At 37.2% G+C, this 24681-nt stretch overlaps 1 protein-coding gene across 6 annotated transcripts; it reads right to left on the bottom strand.

Moving 5' to 3' along the window:
• Positions 1-3783: 3783 nt before the first annotated feature.
• NLRC4 (NLR family CARD domain containing 4) lies at positions 3784-24187 on the bottom strand. 6 transcript variants are annotated; one of them, XM_054194210.1, is made up of 11 exons: positions 22261-24187; positions 22046-22133; positions 19634-19819; positions 18914-18971; positions 17049-17309; positions 13714-15693; positions 11286-11378; positions 10292-10462; positions 8088-8180; positions 7580-7747; positions 3784-6668 (listed from the first exon to the last, which is right to left on the bottom strand). In XM_054194210.1, coding segments are annotated over exons 4-11 (3084 nt in total). In that variant the 5' UTR covers positions 18915-18971; positions 19634-19819; positions 22046-22133; positions 22261-24187; the 3' UTR covers positions 3784-6351. The 6 variants fall into 6 exon arrangements, with proteins under 6 accessions (XP_054050185.1, XP_054050184.1, XP_054050183.1 ...); XM_054194209.1 differs by having other exon boundaries at positions 22046-24187; XM_054194208.1 differs by lacking the exons at positions 22046-22133; positions 22261-24187 and adding an exon at positions 20530-21690.
• Positions 24188-24681: the final 494 nt, after the last annotated feature.

Here is a 24681-nt window from a genome sequence, read left to right as displayed (position 1 = left end):
GCTTTAATAATACAATACTTGCAGAGGTTGGACAAAATGTATGGTAGCCATATTTTTGTAGCTAAAGCATTGCAAACAAAGACGTATAAAATGAGCTACACCCATGCTGATGCCAGCAATTGCAATTATAGATTGCACAAAAAGCAAATGAAGGAGAATCTTTCTCCTAGGGCAACCTCCTAGCTGACTGCTAGTTTTCTAATCATTGGATTTTAATTTCTTTGGGGTTTTTTTTGAGTTTCATATACATAGGAGAATAAGCAACCTGACAGTTCCATAAAAAGACACAATAATGGTACGCATTATATGCAACTGATATGCATTTTTTTCCTTAATATATTATCAAGCCTATTTTAGCTGTATTTGTAGAGAGACAGTGACACCCAGTGGTTGCTAATAAGTATTATAGACTGATCCATAATTTGTTGGGAGCACTGGATCAGATCATTAACTAGCTCATATGCTTTCCAAGGTCAGAAAGTTCCAGCATATGCCATTCATTGAAAAAAAACCATGATTCCGTATCTCTTTCTATTTAAATGTTTTATTGAAGCTCCTAAACTAAAATAAAATAGAAATGCACAGCACTAATGATACTAAGCAAAGAAAAATAAAAATGTCATAAGTCTCCGTCTTTTTAGATTACTTTTTGTACTTTCTTATGAAAAGTTCCTTTGAAAAGAAAACCCTGCACCACTGGATTCTTCCAGTTTCCTCAGTAACATTAAGTTAATGTCATGTTTTCTTAGAGCTCTTGCTAAATAAAATTGTATTGGCTCAAGTACAATTCAAATAATTATCTGTTTTCATTTGTCACAAACCTTTGTTAACCAAGTCTGTAGAGGGAATATTTTCTATTTTGTCTTTAGGGCAGGACATAGGATGGTTTACATTCAATTTGTTATTCCATCTTTATTTTAGCGTTTCGATTAGCAAATCTGCACTTACAGTTGACAATGTGTGAAGAGCACTTCATATTTTTGAGAACAAAGCTGGTTTTCCTCTACCTCTAAGGCATAGATTGAAATTTTATTGTGGATTTTTGTAAGAGCTTAACAGTGATTCTGTGCCAGGCACAGACTAGCATTAGTACACTGCAGAAGAAGAGACTGTGCATGTTCAAGAGTCAGGGGAGGTGAAGGGGCGGTGAAGCCCGGCCTCACTGAAGATCCCAGTGACATCAATGGAGCATAACTGGGCATAACTGCCTATGAGTGTTGGTCCAGATGATTCATGATGTTGCAAAATCTGCCAGCGAAAATTCCTCAAGGTCGGGGAACATGTACGCTTATGAGTTGACTACTATGCTACCCTAACACTGACTGTTGTATATTAGCATACTGACTCATTTTCCAGGCTGTGGCCTTAATGAAATACTTGGGTTTGTCCTAAAGCCTGTGGAAAAACCTCCTAGTCATCCTTACTTCTTTTCATGTAGTGCTGGAAAAGGTTTGCTTCCTACCAATCATGCACTTTCACTCTCATCTTCTAATACATTGTTCAGAACAAGGGTTGTTTAGGCCTTTTTTAGGCTTATCTGTGACTTGACATGCCCTCTTGCCCTATGTGCATGAGCTCCTACCAGAGTTTTCCAGTAAGACGCTACTGCACCAGCAGTGCTGAGCTAGGTGTCCTCCACATTCGTACCTTCAGACCTTCAATTGGAAGTGGTCTGGGGTAATTTTGAGTAGAGAACCTAAGGGATTGCAAGTAGAGCTCCTGAGACATCCGTGTACCGTGAAGAAGGCCTAGAAGTAGCTACGTTTCTGCAAGTGCCTTCAGATCAATGAGATTTCTCTCTGGATACTGGGATATTCATGGACTTGAAAAGGAAAAACCCTTTGCTCTTTTCCGTATTATATTTTTGTAATTTGGAGAGAATTTTCTAATTTGTAACACTGACAAATCTATTCTTACTGTTATTTTCCACCTTTTGGCAGGTGGCACCATTTGATCCAAATCTCAAGCTAATTTTTGAGGTCCCAGTTTTGAAAGAATTTGAACAGTTGCAACTCCGACAAAAGTAACCTCATCATTCCTATATCCCAGTAAAAATTTAGTTATATACATTTTGTTAAAAATCTCTTTGTATAAAAAAAGTATGTCAGGGAAGATTCACAGGGAAGAAGAGGAATGGGAGTAGAAAGGAGTAAATTAAAGGAGAAAAGGAAAGCAAATGCAGAGGAGTAAATTAAAAGAATTGCTTGCCATATGTGAAGGAATCCCTATGGCCAGAAATAGTCCCAGTCTTATTTTCCTTCCAGTGGAACCCATTATGCTTTCACACAAGAGAACTAACACAACAAGGACGTTAATGCACTTCTTGCGTGCTAGCTAGTTATTAGAGACTCACAATAAGGAAGGTGATCAGAGAATACTTGTCACATGCCCAAACTACCCTAATTCAAGGAAATTGCCACCTCAGCGCATCATATGAGGCAGGTCAAGCCTCGGGTGAAGCAAGCTTTCTGTGTAAGAATTTTAATTAGCAATGAGCACAATAAAATACATAAGCTGCTAAAAGTTAACAAGTGCTACTGTTTGAGATTTATGTTCAAATCCATGCTGTGTACTTCCCTTTCCTCACCGCCATAACGAATTAGCAGTATACTGGATAGTAATCAACAAATATTACAATCATCCTTCTAATCTTATTAGCAAACTTGTAAGAAGCATTAAGGACACATTTATACCACTTGTGGGAAACAGTCCAAATACAACGAACTAAAAGCTGCTTATCTACAAGCAAAAACAGCATTATATGACTGAAGGGGGCCAAGTTAATCAGAGCTATCAAGAGACTAATTCAGGTCCAGAGGGCTGGGAAGGCAGATTAAATGATCGTTCATAAATCATTGAAAGCATACACTATACAGTATTGTAACAACAAACAATGATCTTCTGTAGGGTGCAGTTTCCTGCTTTCTATATATCTATGTTTTGACATTTTAAGTATCTCATCAGCATCTTTTTATCCCTAAGTTGTGAATGTGTAGCAATAGCATTATAACTCAGCTTGTTAATCATCAGACCTTTAGGAAGGAAGGGGATAGACTGTAAAAACAAACCTAAAATTGTTCATGTTTACAGGCATCGCAGCTGTGCTTACTACAAGCACGTACAAAATATAAAACAATATGATCCAAGACATTGTGAAGGAAAACCAGGGAAAGCAAATGAGAGAATGTGAAAAATCAGCTTTATATATGCCTCAGGCTCCTTTACTTTATAGGATGGAGGGGAGGACACTGCTGGTTAACTTTTCACTTTGAAAATATTTTGTAGAAGTACTGAATGTGCTGGTTTAGTGAGGAAAACAGCACACCAAAATGTAGGCTTATTCACTGACTCCACCATGGAACAACCGGGGTCTGGTCTTATCGTGCCTTTCTTCTAGCAGGCCTGAGGCTATCCACAGGCTATGATAGACTCCTCTTTAGAACTGTCTTCCAAAGGCTCAGTTACCCATTTTGGAAAGTGGTTAAAATATTGCTCTTCAGCTGCTTGCTTTTTGCCCCCTGTCAACGGTCCTAACAAAGACTTTTCCACTACTTACCAAAAGTAAAGGCTTCCTCCAAGGACTAAAGCTAACAGCACTTGTTTCTGATCTCACGAGACGTAGAAGACACTGCAGTTCTCTACACAACATAATCTTCCACACTTCTAGTGCCTGATTTTCCATTGCTATACACTATATGTATTTCCTTATACCAGCACAAAGTGAGGGGAAAAGGCTGCCATTGTAAAACACTCTCTGGAAACATGAGACTCTGGGATAAAAGACAACACAACACATTGGAAAGTAGAGAATAGTCCTTTAATTACAATAATTAAATTATGCCTGGTTTTGTTCATTTTTTTCATAGAAAACAGAAAGGTCTTCAGACTGGAAGAATAAGGCTGAATAGCACGAGAGCCTAAAAACAAGTGAAGTCAGCAGTTCAATTTGATAGCACTGTCAAATCAAACTTGTACAGATTTGTCCCCAACTATCTGAGCGACATCGTTTGTTCATTTTCGTGACTTCAAGGACTGGCTTTTCAGTTCTGTTCTCCTTTCCTTTTCTCCACTAAAAAACTTTACATAACCCAATTAGAGCTCCAGGAAGGTGATTGCCTCAGTGCTCGCACAGTCCTTTGGGTTTTGGCACAGCATCAGACACAAGCCCTCATCTGCCTGCTCTGTAGCTCAGGTTTCAAGCTTGGTCTTATTAAGTCCCAGATGCCAACTGGCAACAAAACTGCACAGCCACGTGGAATACAAAGTAACTGTTTTCTTGGTCATTCTAATTTCTCAGCATCTTGACCAAGCTCCTGGTTTGCTCCCTAAGTTTTTTCCTAAGGTGCCTTAATTGCAATCATCCTAAAAAAGGGATTGCCCATCTCCATTCAAGCTCCAGGACTGATACCTTTACCATCGTCTGTCAAACATCTTGTTCTTACAAGGCCGCCTGCCTGGCCTACCCACACTTCCTTCTTCAGGTCCAGCAATAGCTATTAACCCTTTTCTGTCAGCTGCTTTCTAGATCTGAGTTTTCGCAACTACCTTTAAATGGAAAATGAAGTCCTTTGAAGATATGTTGGTTGTTTCAAACACCTGTCCACATCCTAGTATATTCATTACGAGGCCTAATAGAGCTCTTTGGTTTTGTATCATATGTCTTAACTGTCAGAGTGGATTTATACATCTCAAGACAAGAACACACAGTATGTTGCAATTCAATATCCACCAGAAATAGAGAGCGTGCATTTCTACTGTTTTTTTCTTACAGAACAAAGCTGTGGAGGGCAAGAAATTTGTCTGGGCCTGCAGCATCAGGTGCCAATGATAAAGAATAAACAAAGGAATACGCAGAATAAAAATGGTCTCTCTAATTTATTCAATTTTTCATTGTTTCTACTGTAAACAACATTAAGTACAGTCTTTGGCGAGAAGTATAGTCTGCTGAGGGACTAGGAAGGAAAGAAACCAAATATGTCTGTGGGAAAGAGAGATGCAGGAATTGACAAGAGCTTGGTTATTCTTTTACATATTGAGCAATCTGAAATAGAGCTTTGAAGCACAAAGTTGCCTTGCTAAGCAACTAAGAAATTGAAAGGACTGAAATTCATAAGTGTTGATGAGACTATCTATCTTCTTTAAACTGTGTTATTTTGAGATCTCCTTTCTGTGTCAAAATAAAAAATAAGTATTTACTACAGAAATCTATGTCTGTTTTCACAGATGCATCCTAGTAATTTTAAATCCATTTTTCTATTTTACTCAGATTTATTCAGTTTTTATTTTATATTTTTGATGTAGAGTTTTGCATGGAAAACAAAAAAGTATTTTCTACCCTGTATCAGATTTTGTCAATAGATAAAACTTAAGCATTTTCACTGATTTCAGTGCTTTGCTGAATTGAGATCATACCTTTAAAGGATCCTAACTACAGGGAAAACACTGTATTTCTTTTCACCACAGAAGGAACTTAAAAGCACACCTGCAACTTCGTGATAATGTCCATGTGTAAACTCTTACCACATGCTTACTGTGACAGAAAGCAATAAATGTTGACGTTTTTACAAACCAAAATGGTGGTAGATTAAAGATGCTAAGAGTCACTTGAAATAAGCTATCTATCTGGTGTTTTGCTGTGGAGTAAGGATTTGTTTGTGGCTAGCAACTGCAGAAGAGCTCTTGTTTACATCTCTGTTTAATTCACAGTCACTTGTGTGACCATGCCCTCTTTTGTAGAGCTAAAATGCTCTAAACGTACTGTTGCTATTTTAGAGGTCTAACTTTTCATTGGCGTATTCTGTCTCTGCAATAAATTTTCCTGTAGTGTATTACAGAGATGTAACTATACTAGAATTGGCCTGCCAGTAGGAAAAGCTTCTCTGTGCTAGGTCAAACAACTATACTATCTAACTGGAAAAAAAAAACAACTGGTAAAACACCTACCTATTATCCATCAAGTTGTAGACTTTGTTAACTTTTTATTAAGAGCTTTCCTTAATCTACACAGCTAACTTCAAAGCTAATAAAATTGAGCTCATGGAAAGCACACACAGATAAAGGGAACACTCCTTGAAACCATTTAAAGGCTGAGAGGCATTACAGGTCGCAGGATTCAGGGCTAATGCAAGGTGATCTCTCCCTTCCTTTCTTTTGACCCATTTCCCCCAGAAGAGGATGTGATACTATTCTCACTCCAGTCTCACTAGCAGACCAGAAGACCCAAATAACCCTAGAGCTGCTGTTTTAATGTGTGGTTATAGAGAAAAGCATTTCTCAAATATGAAAGATTATAAGTGAAAGCTCCGTGGAAAATGTCTGCTGGGACACTTTCGCTGGGAAAGCTCGTTCTCTTTAAGAATACACTAGCTGAAATTGTTTTCTGCAGTTTATCTTTGCATCATTAATAAGTCCAAGATCATGGCAATCAAACTTCCATCCAGTCACTTTAATCTCCTTTAAATAATTCAGTGTGGTTAGTACCTGACTTAATTTGCAGACTAACAGTGATGCAGGCACCCAGTCTTGTTTGCTGCTGAAATCTACAGATACCAGCTTCTTGAGAGAGATCAGTGGCTGCATGAAGGAAAGCCAGCCATCGCTTGTCACACAATTCATTGCCAAGTCCAAGTGCTGAAGGTTCTGCAGGTGTTCTTTCTCAAAAAAGTTGCCTGTGAACACATATTTATTTATGTATTTATTTTTGCTTCAAGCCCTCACAAAGAGAATGGTTCCTGTTCAGGTTATTGAAGAATTGAGTCTTATTGAATTCAGTTGAAATTTTATGCTTAAAAAAATACCACTCTTAATAGAAAAAGACTTAAACCTGTGCTCGCATATCACTTTTTTTTCCTTATTTAAAACCCAAAATGTAAAATATAGCAGCCCAGATCACAATTTTTTTTTAATTTCTAGACTTTTCTCCTTTGTTAAAACTTAACCTGCTGTATGCTGCATACAACAGGATCCCTTTAACTACAGAGAGGTCACTAGCTTAAAAGGGTCTACGGACTGCTGCTCATGATCACTCACACAAAAGCATTGCAAGATCAGGCTCATGAAAATTCTCATTCATTTCGACATTTCATTTCTACTGTATCCTCAGAAGGGGTGCACGATGTGAATCCAGGGAGTTCTTACATCTCCCTGATCTTCAGCTATCCACCTTGATAAAAGTTATACTAGTATTGGCCTTTTTTAAGTCTACTATTGACATATATTCCATAACAGACGTTATGTTAGTGGAAGATTTGATGTCAGAAGAGTCCACTTGTATTTCTGTCATGTTTATGGAGGAGATAATCAACCCATCAATCAGAAAAGATTCCCTCTCGAAATTCTTCACCAGGAATCTCCAGTTGCCTGCAGTTTTCCTTGCACTATTATGCAGTGAAAAATGGTCCTCATTAAGTAGAAATGCGGGCATTATTTAGCTTATCTAATGAGAAATATATATCTCTCCTACCCAGACTTGATGCTCTTTCACTTACATTATTAAAAAGTTGCTGGGTTTGATGAACTGTTTTTGAGTTGTCTGGTTTTTGTCCTTCATCTTTTGCTCAACCACAGTACCTTTCCTTACCTAGAATTCTGACCTCCACATCAGTGAGGCTCCATTTCCACAGTCCAAGTTTTGTCAGCTGTGGCATTGTTTCCAGTAGTTCTAACAATTTTGTTAGGCAAACCTTCACATCATCTCCCCAGGGAAGCATCAGCACTTTCATCCCAGGTAGGACACTTAAGCCATCAACTAAATGAAAATAAGTTTAATATTTTTTTTGCTGTTGTTGTAACAGCTCACTGTAAAATCACTTTAAAAAGTTAAACCAAATCACATTTCAACAATGAGGAAATGCTGGTAGGTTGAAAACTCCAAGACTGTTGCTTTGGTAGACAGAGCAGATAATCGCATACAATATTCCTCACTTCTAAAAACTTCCCATTCACTGACAGGAAGTGGTTCAGGATACCAATTATATCCTACTTAAAAATAAAAGAGGAAAGAATTACTGAGTTTCTGTCTGGATAAGTCTTAGAATTGAAGTTCATCCCCAATTTAATGATTTATCTAAAGAAATTGTCTGACTTACCAAGTCTGTGGATAGCATCTTTTCCTTTCTTTTCTAAGTAATTTTCCGACAAATCAAGTACATTCAGTTTTGGCAAATTACAAAGATTGTGAGCTACCAGAGGAAAAAAAGCTTGTTATACATGATTGCAATGCAGCATGACTTGTCTTCTATTGCATCTTTCTTAGCTTTTTAATGAATGGCAATACAAGGTTTTTAAACGCCTCCAGGTTTTTCTTGCTTTTATGACGCCTCTCTGACACAAACTGTGCTCTCTTGTTGTTACTTGTGTCTCCAGGAATTGATAAAGTAAAGGACCTGGCCAGCTGTAAGAGCTGGAGTAATGGTTCTGTATAACTTATACTCTGCTGGCTAAACAAATCTTCAGTGGTGATGAGACAACATTAAGATGTCTTTGCAACACAGAAGCAGGGCAAAGCTGTCTGAATACATGGGAGATTCTTTAGTGGTTTAATCCCTGGAGACTTCAGCCTCCTGCATCACAAAGCTGACAAGTTGTTTTATTATGATATAAAAATGTATATTTTACAGGATCAGAGAATTCTGGAAGACTAGGATGAGATGGTACCTTAGAGTCTAAACACCTGTAATGGGGCAGGATACCGATAAGCCTAAACCATTCAAGATACATATTTATATATCTTGCTTTTTGAAATTTTCAATATTCTCTCAAAGTGCTATTTTACCTTCTTGGCTTTAGAAAGTTTCTTCCAATATCCAATCTAAATATTCTTTGATGCAAATTTAGCTACTTTCTTCTCCCAGTGGACAAAAAGAATGGTTGATTATCAGCTCTTTGTAGGAATGTTTAAACAGCATAAAAAATTTACCATATGTTTTTCAGACTTCTCTCTCAACAAAAACAAAACTAAACCATTCCTCATAAATCACATTTTCTTCACCTCTACCTGTTCTTGGTGCTTTCTCTCGATTTCTCTATACCTTTCTTAATTATGATACTGAGGTTGGGCACAGATTTGTTGCTCAGGACTCACCAGCACGTTTTTTGCAATAGCATAGTATTTCCAGTCTTCCACAGAAGGACTCTGATTCTTTCTTGCTACACAGGTAAATCTCCACTTTATATTACTGAAACTGATGTCTCATTCCCAGCCACAGCCCTTTTCATCTGTCTATACTGAATTCCCTACCATTGTTCTTGGACCATCTCTTAAATGCATCCAATTTTATTTATGGTTTTGTATTCCAACAGGGCTTGTAAGCCTTCCAAGCTCAGTATCATCTGAAATTTTTATAAGTGTATCCTCCATTCTGCCATTTAAGCCATCAGTTAAAATATTGTTTAGAACAAGGATGGACTTAATTGATTGTACCAAAATGTTCTCTCAGTGTAACATTTGTGATAACTCTTTGAAAGTAATTTTTCAACCAATTGTGCACCCATTTTGTTTATATGTATTTCATTAGCTTATTGTTGAGGATGTTGTCTCAAATAGTGTTAAAAACCTCATTTGAATTATGATGGATCCAGACCTATCTTTTCACAATGCTATTATCCTGTTCCCTGGAAAGGTTTGATGTGATTTGTTCACACTTCCTTTTATGTCTATAATTTAAGTGCTTACAAAATGTTTATGTGGTATCTTGTCTGAGAATTTTTCTTGGTATCACAGTGAGGTTGGCTTATCTATGATCTCCTTGAAAAGATACTGCATTTTCCACTTTCCTGCCTCCACAAATTTTCAGAGGCCGTTGTCTATGGTTCAAGGATTCCTTCAGCTTGTTCCTTACATACTTAACTGTGAGTTTCCCTAAGTTCTGCCAACCTGAGTTCATGTTTTTTAGTTGAATAATTTTTATTTATCTTTATTTACACTACTGTGTTAAAATTACTTGAGTAGGCACCTGATCGGAATGAATCTTTTTGGTAATGATTGAAACAAAAACAACTTTGAAAACTAGTTTTGCTTGCATCATCCATTATTTGCTTTGCTGTTTTTTTTTTTTTGTTTACAGAGCTATGCAATAGTTTGTCGTTCTCTTTTATATAACCTTTATGCTTAGGATTTATATAAAAGCTTTATATAAACATCCCTTACTGCATATTACATCTCTGCTAACTGAAACTCTTTGTGAGCCCACGTATTTCTGATTTTATCCTTATATGCTTTTTTCTTCTGTTATAGAATTATGTTTTGATTTTCAAAACACACATATTCAGTTTGTAAAGTTACTATTCTTACCTAGAATTTCCACAGCATCACTGGAGATACAGCAGTTGACTAGTTGGATTTCTTCAAGTTCACTTAGTTCATCAGAGACTGCTCTTACAATGCACGTTATGCCATCCCCAATGGCTGTCAAATGATTCATGTATAATAAGCGTAGCTTTCTCAAATTTCTGATACCTTCAGCTGTGAATGGAATGAAAAAAAGAACAAACAGGTCGTATTGTTAGGTCAACTGCTTTGATATCTTTATAATGTCTCAATCACAGCAAACAGCTAGACAGAATTAGATGTTTACTGCCTGGCATACTACAACTATCTATATTATGATGCCACAAAATATATAGAATCATAGAATGATTTAGGTTGGAAGGGACCTTAAAGATTTATGATGTTTTGTTTGAAAAAAAATGATAAACACAGCCTCCTGTTCAGCTACTGTATCATGGCATCAATATAAACTGCCCCTCAGCCCAGAGAAAGTAACTCATAGAAGATCAAATGGGATCTTCCTGTGGAACAAATCCAGGAGAAACTTTTTTTTTACCATGCCATCAAAGAGAGGACGGCTAGACATATGAATTGCCATGTCCATTTCAGTTACTGGGAAGTATGGCCCTAGCAAACATTATTCAAACTTTTCAACCTTGGTATCCAGTGATTGACCTTGCAGAAAGTCAGCAGTAGGTCAGGGAAGGGAACTATATCACCTTTGCAACCTCCTGACTTGCAGTTCATGCAGATTAGCCAGTCCTGGGATCAGTATGTTAGATCTGTTTGACTACAGTATGCATTACTAACTTGAAAGGAGCAATCTAATACCTTGTGACAATCAGGATACAGAACATATCAAGGCTTCAATGCAAATCTATAAGAAATGACTTCTCTAAATTAAATGGTAGAGTTTTCAAGTCCTAATAGCATACAAACTTCAGGCCAACATGTTACAACATTCATATTGTCAGCACTATATACTTGGTTATGGTGTAAAATAGGAGACAAAAATTACCAAATTTTTTTGCATCATCTTCATCCATACTTATGCGGTAAAGTACAAGCCCTTCAGCATTCACAAGTTTCTTTATTCCATCAATAAGTCCACCTGCCAAAAAAACACCCCATAGATGTATACAGCATGTTAATTTAATACAGGAACAAGTTCATTTTTAGAACAGATACACATCAGTGATATTAGGTTCTTGCGAAAAGTAAATAATAGTTTTATGTGATAATATGAATGTTTAAAAGGGATGACCTAGGGAGAATATGACAGAGGTCTGCAAAATAATGAGTGCAAGGAAAAGGTTGTGTAGAGACTGACTGTTCGTTTTTTAATTCCAGTGCAAGAATGAGAGGCTGCCAATCGAAACTAGTCCAAAACAAACATTAAGGACATAGTCCTTCACACCCTTTGCCAAAGGATATAAGTTTACATGGGTTCAAAGCAAAGACAGACAAGTACTAGCAGGACCCTTTGGGGAGGTCACTGAACAAACAAATCATAATCACAGGCAACTGGTCTGAGCCTAAAAAAGAGGTTGTGAGATTATTAAGAAGAAAGTATTATAGAGTCTTGCATTGTTGTTGCTCTTCCTTAGACATCCACTCACAGGTGCTATTGGAGACAATGAACCAAGGTAGATGGACCCTTCCTCTGAGTCACTATGGATGTTGTTATTGTATTCTGGTGTTTTCTCCCTAATAATCTTAGCATATGTGTGCACACAGGAAAGGGAATTAATTAATATGTAGTTCCAGAATAATCTTGAGATTATATGTCATAGAATGATCGCAAAGTTCTAGTTAGGACTTCTGAGGTCATCTAGTTCAATTTCCTGCTCAAAGCAGGGCTGATTTTAAAGTCAGATGAGGTTGCTCACGGCTGTGTCCAGCCAAGTTTTGAAAATCTCCAAGGACAGGGACTAAATGACCTCCAGATCCCTGTTGCACTGTTTGATCACTGTCCTGGTAAAAAACATTTTATGTCCAGTTGCAACTTCCCTTGTTACAAACTTGAAGTTGTCAACTCTCGCCCTTTAGTTGTGCACCTCTGGAAAGCTCCTTCTTTCTATAACACCCTTAAGGTAATGGCAGACTGCAATTAGTTTCCCCATGAGCCTTTTCTTCTCCAGGCAAACCATGCCCAGTTCTCTCAGATTCTCCTTGTGTATTAGGTGTACCAGCTCCCTAGCCACATTAGTGGCCCTCCATTGGACTCTAACCAGATTGCTAGTATCTCTTTTATACTGGGCAGCCAGAAACTGCACATAATACTCCAGATTTGGCCTCAAGAGAGCAGAATAGAAGGGAATAATCACTTCCCAGGGTATGCTGGTATTAACACAGCCCACTACGTGCTTAGTCTTTGTCACTAGAAGAGTACTTTGCTGACTCATGAGCACCTGCCTCTGAGATTTGGTACTATCAGTACTTGTGTACATTTCTCAAGACAAGGTGCATTCATGGCTAGCTTGAATGATGAAAAGCTCAGAGCACAGTGCAGCAGCAGATGTACCCATCCTCCACTAGTGCCCTGGTCTAACAATGACCTTCAACAAAGCGTCGAAGGATCCCATATGTGCGTTTCACAGCATAACGAAATACATGTCCCTCATCCTAATTGCAGAATCCTTCACCTCAGGCACGTCTGGAGCATACTACGCTATAGTTACTACACTCTTTATTATGCCATTGTAATTTTCAAAGAAAACAATTACTCAAGATAGAATCATCCATTTAATTAATTATGGGAATGACTTATGAAAAGTTACTGCAGGTCTTCCATCATATTAGATATTAACCTCAGAACTAGATTTCTTTCAAAAAAATGCTTACCCAGAAATTATGACAGAGATGTACGAAGCAATGAGGGAAAATTTCTGTCCAATGTTACAGGTCTAGATTAGGCTACAACACTCTTATTTGGCTGCTGAACACATTGGCATGTTGCGAGAACTAAGTTAAAGTGATGGTATGCTGTATCCCATGGCACTTACAGAGTTTAGCTAGCCTATAGATGTTATGTCATTTACTGTGAATTATTTGCACCAGAGTTGTAAAATTTCTTCTCCCATCTAGTATCTTACTAAAAAACAGATTTTTTAATATATTGTGTACCAAGAACCAAGGATATGATGGAATGACAACTTACACGAATTCAAAGGCCTTTGTGTAGCAAGAACCAAGAATATAAAGAAATGGCAACTTACAGGAATTCAAAGGCCAGACCTGACTTACACAACTAAATAACATAAGTAAATTTACATAACTGCAGTCACTTTCACCATGAATATAGAATTGCATTCTTGCAACATAACATTTCTTAAACTGATCAAAACCAGGCATCTTCCATATACAAGGCAGCCACGAGCCCCTTTGTTTTACCTTCTCATCCACATTTACCTAAAAGATCTCATTTAGTGCCAGTAATACTGTACCTTCTAGATTTTCACTTTGCAGATCTCTTATATGTAAGGTTTTCAGCTTTGTCATGGCTGTGATCTGTTGCTCATCTTCCACAGTAAGAGGAGTGGACTCCACAGTAAGATCTTGTAGGTTTTTACAGGTTTCAAGGACTTCTTTCAATGTTCCTGTGATACCAGCACTGTTGCTGATGTGCAGCTTGAGGCTTTCAGCAGAGCAACATATTTTACCCAGATATTTAATATCACGTTTCTTTAACTTGTTGAAATCTTGCAGTGTAATTTCTAAAGATCTGAGACTCTGGTTCCAGTTGAAGAATAAGGAGACAGCCTTTTCAGGAATGTAAGTTTTAAGTGAACTAATTTGAAGATCTTCCACATTCCCATGGTCTATTTCCTTATTTGATGAGTAATTTCCAAAAAAATCTAACTTAATGAGTCCTAGTACACTAAGACAATTTGGTAAGTATCTAAAAAAATCAGAGAAATAAGTTGGGATATTTTGAGTATTAATGAAAATACTTTTATCATAAAAAAACTCTTCAAAATCTCTGCTCAAGGCTGATTTTGAAGAACTTTCATAAAAGAAATTAATGACACACTCCGCAAAAATATCCTTATCAGTTCTTTTTAAATCTTCCTTTTCTGTTATATTTTCTGATTTTTTTGTGTATTCTCTTTCCAAAGCCAGATTCTTTTCAGAAATATCTCTATGCTGATCAACTCTTTTCAGTAAGTCCAAAATTATTCTAGTGGCATCTAGAGAGGATCCGCAAGTGTAGAGGAGCAAGTTGAAATAAGTATTAGTAATATCGGAAATAGTATTAATTTTCTGTAGATAACTATACCCTTTCTTCACCTCTGCTTCTTGGGAGGATGTCAGTAGTTCGCAAAGTTTTCTGCCTGCAGTGTATTCCTGAAATGATTTATGAAAGAACCTATATGTTGGCTTTAGTCTTTGAGCTGTGTATTTATTGAGAAGACCTGAAGCTAGCAGGACTTCTTCTTTTATGTCAGCTAAATCCTCAGACTGAAAATCAAATCTTTGATCAAATATTCCATCTAAAGCTAAGTCTCCACAATGACTTATGCTCAGCATAATATGATTTTCTGTTATTTCTTTTGTTTTGTATCTGTTTTTCTCCACCATCAAGTCATACAAAGTAGAGAAAAGTAGAGTCTGGGTGCTTGGATGAAAATTACTTTCACCCATTTGGATGGCACAAGCAATGATGACAAAGAGTGGTGTCTTCATAAGGTTCTTCATGGAAGTGGCCTCTGTAAGCTGGTTTAACAGGCCATCAGCCATCTTATTTGTCAAGACATTTTTAATGAGCTTCTTGCAACTCTCCTCCGATAGGTCTCCTATTTCAGCAATCAATGACCCAAACTGTCTGATTTTATGGATAGACTCAGTCCTGGTAGCAATAATAACCACGTTCTTGAATTTGTGGTTTTCTTTAATCATTGCTTCTATCTCTGGACAGTTTGGGGGTTTGAATTCATCGTACCCATCTAACAGAAAAAGAACCCTTTGTCTTTGTGCTAGCAGCATTTTCATGAAATCTTGTTTGCAGATGGGGTATTGTTCAAAAAGAAGCTGATCACAGACAGTCTCATAAATTCCACCTCTTGTGCTAGTCAGGCTGATAAAGAAAACAAATTGGAATTTTTTCAAAGCAGAGCAATTTTCAGAAGCCCAGAGTACCGCAATTCTTTTTAGAAGAGTTGTTTTTCCTTTGCCAGCTTCTCCTTCTATAATGCAGGGATTTTTCAGTTCCTCCAGCAGGACATTTAGCGTCAGCTGCCCTTTCCTGCTATTATGTATATCTTTTTTCCACAGCAAGATGTCGGTATAGGCAGTTCCCAAATCAAAAATTATGTCAATATCGCTACCCAGAGGATGATATTTTTGAAAAGCTGAAGATAGATACACATACTTTAAATCCTGAATCAAGTCATTTAATTTATCTTGTTCCACTTGCCTGGTAGTACCTAAGGCAAACACATCACGTATCAGTGAATTAAATAGTCAATGAGTTTGACGATTAAAATTTCATGACTTTTGGAAGAACTGCCTGAATGTACTTGCTAAATCAATGAAACAGCAGTAAAGAAGAGGCATGAGATGTATTTATTGTCCACTGTCTAGGTGAGACTAAATTGATAAGGGCTGTAGTTACTCCTTGTGCAGGAGATTCATGTAGTCTGCAGATATCAATCTGGCTCCGCTTCATTCCTTATATGAGGACCTTTTGGACTTATCCTATTCATGCATTGGATTCCAAAAATGCAAGCTTGCACGCAAGCATAGGAAAGTTTACATGTGCAAATGCATGATGAGAGTATGAGTTTTTTATGTAATAAGGTTTTAATATGGAAAGGCAGCATTTATATACACATGAAAGGTATTAAGAGTATTAAGAGAGAGATTTGTAAATCAGTAACAGTTTTTGACAGTTGGACCAAATGAACTTTTAATCCAGTTCATTTTTTAAACTATGTCATTTGCATTTTTGTTACTTTGGGTTAGTCTAAGAGTTGCTTTCATACGGTTTGGAGGCAAGCTTATTTGAACCTTCAATCATACACATAATAAAACGTAGTAAGGTCTAGGAAGTCTGAAGCTTACAGAAACCCAGCTTCTAAAGGGAGTCCTGGAAGGTTTGTATGCACTGCTTTTTAAAGTGCATTTATGTAGACTAAGGGACAGGGCTGAGTCAGACATGTATTTCAAGATCAGACTTTTGAAGCAGGTGGACTAAGGAAACACGGTCCCACAAACTGAAGGAAATCGGGGAAACCTATTTTAGGGAAATGCTTCGTTACTGAAGGTGTATGCGTTACATTCATACAGTAAGTCCTTTAACAACACAACAAACTTGCAGCCTGTGCACAAGTAGTTTCAGTCACAGGGAAGAGGTTTATATTTGAAAAACTCATTACATATCCCCATTAAATTTTATACAATTTTGTCCATAGAACTGATCTAATTCAGTGTTCAGCTCGCCCACAACTCACTTATCATAAACAAGTGATGGGATGCGTTTAACCGCCTGAACTTCAGCTACCTGATCACAGATGATTTTCACCCTTTCAGAGTTTTTCACTGGATTTGGGTTTCCCCTCTTTTTTGTGTCTTAACGTTTGTAAAATTTCTTAGTGTTCGCTGTCTTCCTCTCTCAGATTAAACAATTTAGACCGTACAGATTGAATTAGAATTTACTTAAACTACAGAATTATAAGACTGTCATAAAAATGAGTGCACCGCAAGTTTTTCATGTGTTTTTTTTTTTCTGTTATAATTGAGCTCCTGACTAGAAGACAAAAATATAACCATTAATACTTACAATATCCTTGCAGGTCATGAAAGAGAAAAGGGTTGTGTTTCTCAAGTGACTTAACCAAAATATTGCAGGCTTCTGAACCCTTATTCAAAATCATGTAAATCATCATTCTTGAGGCTTCTTGTTCAACCCTTTCACAGGCAATGGTATTCACTTCCTCATAAGACATGACATTGCAGGCCAAAAGGCCATCTGCTATTTGCTTGACAGTGATCATTCCCATTCTTTGAATGAGATGTACTCTGTTGCTTTCTATAAATTCCACTGAGAAGAGAGAATTCAGTTTCTTAGAATAAGTCTAGCTCATACAGTAGCTGACACATAAACTGTCCTTCAGTATTGAATGCACGCTTTTGTGGTGCACTGAGTGGCTAATATCTGCACAGGTACAAACAGTACTCTGGAAATGGTGAGGTCTTAGTAGGAACGTAGAAAAGTTTGTAAAAGTTTCTGTGAATGGATAGAAGGTTTCTGGTAAAAAAAGGTGCAGTGCAGAATGTATCAGTATGGGTATGAAGGTAATATGCCTGAGATGTTGGCTGGCATCACAGAAACATATTAAAAGTTTCAATAGGAATTGCTTTTGAAAATTATATTATTTACTAATATGTCTAAATATGGTTTCATATTTCTGGATCTGCATTACAAGACCTTGGCAAGTTCATGTAGGTCATGACAAATATAATCTGATTCTCCAAACACAACACGTATGAAGTACTTAGACATTATTGCAGTCATTTTAAGACTAAAACAGTCAAACGAGTTACATTTAATGCTCAGGCTCGTAGGCAGTCCTGAACACATGGCAGGATGAAAACATCCCCAAACAGGCTTCTGTGCTTTGTGATTGGGATGGCTAAGAATCAGTGTCAGGGCATGCAAGCAGCCCTAATCAGAAGGACTGTATATCTGTGATATTTATCTGTGTGCAGCTTGGAGAAAGGCACAGATTCTCAGCTCCCAAGCTAGCCAAGAATATCTGGCCAAAATTATTTTTTAATAGCCAGTTGAAGGTAGGTAACAGCATTGTAGAGGCAGTAAGGAGATAAAAGAAAGATGTTATAGGAATGAGGTGGGGCTCTGTCCTGATGCTAGTAAATTGGAATCATTAGGGACAGCCCCATTTCAGTCGGGCAGCTCTGTTCTCTTTCCTTCCACAAAACCTAGGAGAGGTCTGAGACATAATAGTAATAACGAGGGTAGTCATGGGAATGTCTTTTGTGGGAAGATGTGTATGTGCCACAAATATTTCTCCAGAAAGAGCTGCATTTTGAGAATTTTCCATTTTTTGCAAATTTGCAATTTCATCATGTGAAATTTTAAACTAAATATTGGGGACATTGATTAACCTTCACTTGTCAACATAAAACTGGACTGTCATTCCTCTAAGTTTTTTAGAGGTTGAATACTACAGTAAACAAGGCTTTTTCAGGGATAATTTATAAAACTAAAGCTTCTGTATAATTGTGGGGGAATGAGAGAAGGTGGTCTTTACAAGTCTGACATTATCTGCAGTATTTTGGAATAAACCGTAGAAATTATTATAAAATAGCTAACATGAGAAATACCCCATTCAGAAAAATATTTTATCAGAAAAAATTATTAATGCAAAATTTTCAATCTGTAATATGGTGAAATAGAGATTTTTTTAATAAAAATTCTCTGTAAAGGCTACCTTTAAAAAGTGTTTTAGAGCAAGACGTTTTACAATGTTAATAAATAGACATATTATATAACTAGAACGTAAATACAGCAATTATAATGCATTGTTTTTTGAAAAGACATTTTCTTTTTAAGGTTATTTGTTTTCTTAATTACTACTTACATCTAACATTAAATACAAAGAAACTGCAGTTTATAAATCTTACTTGTTCAGGCTGAAAGTTTCAATGCTTGAACTGTGGAACGGGGAATCTCATACCCAGACTGAAAAATAAAACAAATCAAAAGATTGAATACTCAAGACATTACTGGCATTCTCCTAGACCAGAAAAAAATTACCGTTCATGAAATGATGATACAAAACTAGTCAGATATAACAATATTTTCTCTCGGCAAATTGACTGCAACTACTTTGATTTGATATCTTATAGATATATTTGATAACTTTAAAGCATGTTTCAAATCAATAAGCAGGCAATATTGATTTAAGCACCTGATTTTAATCTTCTGTGCTTTAATTCCTAAGAAACAGATCATTCTCGTAGACAAGCATAATCATTAAAATATAACCTTTAAAGTAAATTTGGTCATTATTTTTCACAGCCAGAAAGATACAGTTCATTTTTCACATTGTTTCAGTTCATGTTTCATATTGTTTCTGTTCATGTTTCACATAGTTTCATAGTGTAATATATATATGAAGATTCTTATTTTTCACATTTTTATCATTAAGGATAGTAAATGAGACATAACGTCACTTATTTGTTTTTACTTTGAATGACACCAAGATACATTTGGATGAAATGGCAATTAAGGTAATAGCATACAAACCCAACATTTAAATTAATGTATTCATTACATAAAACTAAATAAAGATACCTTAAATAAAATTAATGTTAATAGATACAACTGAGAAAATAAAGTACCTTTGTGATAACATGTAGCAGGTCAAATTAAAGGTCCGTCTAGCTCAGTATCCCATCTCCAGCAGTGCCTTCTGTACGGTTTTACGGCTGCATGGTTTTACTGCTTTATGGATGGCCACAGTGCCACAATAATGATGTTCTCTCTTTCATTCTCCATTTGCTGACACTTCCTTCCATTTGCTTTCACTGAGTGTTAAGCAGATATTTTCATAGAGATATCAATTTTAAACCTCAGCTCTCATTTGTAAATGCTGATCACCATCCTCAAGTAGGCAAACCCACGATTTTTAAGAATAACTTAACAATAAACTGAATAAAAAATACTGTTTGCTTAGACAAGCTTTTTTTTTTTTTTAAATCCTTAAAATACTCAAATATCAAGTGTAGAAGCATGGTCTATTGACATTAACCCTCTCTAAGCCAAAACTTAAATATTCTGAAGCTTATAGAATCTACAATAGTTTCCAGTATTAACAGCTTTACTTTGTAATAATCTCATAGTTTGTAGCACACTAAATGGTATGTTAATAGTTAGTAGTAATTAATAATAATTGCTAGTATACTAGATTATTACTTAGCTGTAAATTCTGGAAAACTATTCTCGCTTTACAGTGCTGAAAGATCAATTTGAACTAGCTCCTGTAAAAAGTATCACCTTAAATACTACAACTTTTCTAATAGTTTTTCTAAGCAAATGTCACACAGGCTTTTATTATTTTTTTTGTTTAAAGCAATATTTAAAATAAGTAGATACTAATTCCCCACTGCAAAAGGCATGTAAGATTTCTTAAGAGAAAAAAAATTATAGCAAAATGAAGTTAAAACATCTCTGAACTTTCTTCTTTACAAATATTCAAGAAGTAAGGTAGTGGTAAGAAAGAAAGCAGTTTACTCACATCAGCGTGCTCTTAAATTAAAAAGACTCAGTAAGAAGCAAAGTGTCATAGTGCTTGTCAAAAACTGACTCCACGTTATCTGTAGGTTCCTTCTCTGTAAGGTTCCTCCTTGTACAATTACTTAATATCTTGTTTGCTTAAAGAGTATGTTGTGCAATACCCTTCTGTTGCCAGAAACATTTGAAATTCTTTCTTGACGGAAAGCGAGTTCCAGTTCATAACTATTTGAAATTTTATGATTCAGCAGTTATCAAAAACCTAGCCTTCAGTCCAGGGTCAATGGTCAAGTTAGTAAATGTTTCTACTACCAGTAGAAATGAGTGTATCCATGCTGCATTTACTTCATCCACTCTTTAATGGTTTCATTAAAAGATAGTAACTTTAATTCACAAGTGAGATGTTCATTGTGGGACTCTGTGATATCTAGACATGGAGTCTTGCTGTTCCAAGAAGCCAGGGCTCAGGGCTTTCCTCACTAATTAGAGCAGCACTGACTCAAACAACTAGATTTAGTGAGGCAGGGCCAAAGAGAGGGTCTAACAATGCCAGATGCAAATGCAAAAGCCATTTTAAAGTGGGTGATTTAGGAATAAAGCTCCCCAACAGCTCTGCCTACTTCCCCTGTCACAGCAGTCAGCTCCAGACTTCCCCAAGAAATCGGAAGATGACTCAACATCAATGATTCTGACTTCCTTTTCACACAGTAAATATTACAAAATGTTCCAGTAAATTCACATTCTGCATGATTCTTGTACTTCTAAAATCAAAATTAAACAGGAGCCCTTCCTAAGGTAACCATTTGCAGATAGACTGTATTTGTGGTTGTCCAAAAAGGCATTTATATGCAGCACAGCTTTCTACAGCCTTTTAAAATACTTCCTTCCCCTTTTTCCTTCCCCTGACTACTATACTGGCTAATTAAGGCAGAACGCAAGCAAATTGTCCCACTGGTGGCAGGAGTAAAGCCAGCGCTTGCAAACAGTTAAGATACATGGACGGGTGGTTATGTGCAAACAGCTACAAGACAACCTAAACTTCAGCAGACCAACTGCAGCAATTTATAATTGCTCCCATTTTTACATGTAGCCTGGGCCTTAATCAATGAAGGTCATTTCTAAAGCGCACAGAAAAGGAAAATGCATAAAATGCTGAGAAATCCAGTAGCAGCATCTGGGCGAAACAGGTTACTCAACTGGTTTTCAACACTTTTTTTTTTTTTTTTCTTTCAGAATCCCACCCTGAACTGAAACCCTGGACGAGGTCTGACCTGGCAAAAGTAGTGTTAGAGTGCCCTCCGCTGGCACAGCCCGGGCAGGGGACAACCAACGGGTTCAGACACTTGCAGAGCCTGAAGGGGAAGGAAAGGGGGCTGAAAGGAGGGGGAAGGACAGCTAAAATCTTAAGATTTGAGCAAATGCTGAGAAAAATCCAGAGTGCCTGGATCAAGTGTGTTTCTTGATCCTTCACTGCCCTTGTATGACATATCAGGAGGAGCAACTCTTGAAAATCTACTCACTGTTCTCGTTTCAGGTAAGCATGCTCAGAATGTCTTTCCTCTGTCTCCTTCAGTGTCTCTTCTATGTGAAATTCCATTTGGATCTCAGCTGGTCAAAAGGCCCCAAGGAAAACAAATAATGCTACTATCAAAATCATGTTTAAAAAGAAGAAAGTGAATGATAATGAATGTCTTTATAAATAGTCTATTGAAAGCAGAGAAATAGAATTACTTACTTGCCTGTGTTCACACAGAGATCATAGTCAGAAACACAAACAATAAGAAAATATGGAAAATATTTCCAAATAGCGAACAAGGTCTCTTCTTTGCTAGGCATGCTCAGCAGTGTCACAAAATTGTCTTCTGCTTCACATCAACCTATGTGTATTTTAGTTGTACTTAGAAAATCATACAGCACATATTGCACATACAGCGTACGTTGGGGCCAGTGCATGAAGCCGTGAAATGAGGAGGGAGAGAAAGAACTGGTCACCCAGCCTACCATGCACTCTTATTTGTTTCTGCTCCTATTTGGCACATTAATAAAATGTTGCATTTGTGACTCGTTATTTCATAACATTCTGTCATTAATTATTATTGTCCCAAGCTTCCTCCTCAAAGCTGATGCAGTGTGATACTTCATCTCTTTCTCTTTTGTCTCCTCCCACCCTGTAATGGTGCCCTGAGAGCTATTCCTCACATTTATCAAGAGGTACACTACTTTTGTCCCACGCAGATCCAAGTCTTGTTCTAGCAGCGTATGTTGCTGGTGTTGTTAGGAGGCATGTACCAAAATCCTGAAAGGTTTTGAGACCTGACTTCAATAAGTAAGAATTACAATGAGGCAAATGACAGGTTTGCCTTAAGTGCTAGCAATTCCTTGACATGGCATTCTTTGTTGTCATCCCTTTATGTAGTTAACTAAAAGGAAAAAGGAATAAAAACAAGCAAACAAACAAACAAAACACCTGCAAACAAAGAAAAAAGCGTTAAGGAGCCTAGGCTCTACAGAAGGATCTGGACAGGCTGGAGCAATGGGCCGAGGCCAACGGCATGAAGTTCAACAAGGCCAAGTGCCGGGTCCTGCGCTTGGGTCACAACAACACCATGCAGTGATAACAAGCTCGGGGAAGGGTGGCTGCAAAGCTGCCTGGTGGAAAAGGACCTGGGGGTGTTGGTCGAGAGCTGGCTGAATATAAGCCAGCAGTGTGCCTAGGCGGCCAAAAAGGCCAACAGCATCCTGGCTTGTATCAGAAATAGTGTGACCAGCAGGACTAGGGAAGTGGTGCTTAGGGACATGGTTTAGTGATGGACTTGGCAGTGCTAGATTAATGGTTGGACTCAATTATCTTATGGGTCTTCTCCAACCTTAATGATTCTATGGTTTCATGATTCTAAATTTGTCCAAAACCAGATGTGTCTGGCATCCTATGGAGGACACAGCTTCCGGAAGCATCCAAGATATCCCAGCAACAAGAGGGAACAGCACAATCATAACAGTGTAGGTAAATATAATCATAGAATATCTTGAGTCGGAAGGGACCCATAAGGATGATTGAGCTCAACTCTCTCCTCCTCCCAGGACTACTTACAGATAAACCATATGACTAAGAGCATCATCCAAAAGCTTCTTGAACTCCGAAACAGATTAAAGAGGAAGACATCAGAAATTGAAGGAAGCCTATTGCAAATGTCTTGTAACGAACAAGTTCCACATAATAGTTAAGCAAATGAGTTACTCTTACCAGATGTCTTGATTACTCAATTTTTTAAAGGGAAAATCAAACTACAGAAATATCTGTAGGGACGTTTTGTATTAGCAAGACAGTTTTCAATTAAAAAATAGGTTACGTGCAATTACAGGTGATTTTTTTTCATGCTGCTGCAAGGAAATCTATAATCACTGTAAAATGTCCACACAGAACCTGAACCCAAGTTATATTTTATATAAACGCAAACTTCACGTATGGTTGGATATGCAAAGTAGGAACTTTCCAGCCATGCTCTCTCCATTACAATCAGATTGGCTTTTACTTGTTCAAAATTATTTGAGATGGAACTCGCAATGATTTCCTTCAATGGGATATATCTGAGAAAGGAGGTTCCTTCTCCAAATCAAACCACTGCTCTAATGCAATTTCTCATCCCATAACTTTTTCTTTTGAAAATACATCCATATTTGTAGGAAGTAGAATTAAATATTTGTAGCATGAACACCAAATTTAAGCCTGTTTCCTTGAGATGTCAGGAGAAAAAAGTAAACACTGAGAATAAATGTGTTGGTGTTCAGCAGGGAGCAGAGGGAAGGAACTAACGGCTAAGCCTTAGGAGGGTTACCTGGGAGCTTTTCTGTTAAATCTAGTAGTCATTGAACACATAAAAAGTGAGATCCTGGTTCCAAATTCTTCAAAGCATAGACCACAAACGCAGCCATCATGCTTGTCCTCTTATTTTAACAGGACCAGCAACAGCATGTCAATCATATTATTTTTCAGCTTTTCAGTACTACATAGGTCTCTTTGCAGGTCAGTCAAAACCAGGCTTCACAGTGCTATCATCAACCAGATCACAAACAGACCATTTGGTGATGCCTTGCAGGTTATCAGACTGGACATTAGGAAGCATTTCTTTAGACAGAGGTTGGTCAAACACTGGAA

Source organism: Rissa tridactyla, chromosome 3, assembly GCF_028500815.1.
Source record: "Rissa tridactyla isolate bRisTri1 chromosome 3, bRisTri1.patW.cur.20221130, whole genome shotgun sequence".
Taxonomy (NCBI): domain Eukaryota; kingdom Metazoa; phylum Chordata; class Aves; order Charadriiformes; family Laridae; genus Rissa; species Rissa tridactyla.
Note: the sequence above shows the minus strand (reverse complement) of the source record. Positions and strands in the feature narration are given on the sequence as shown.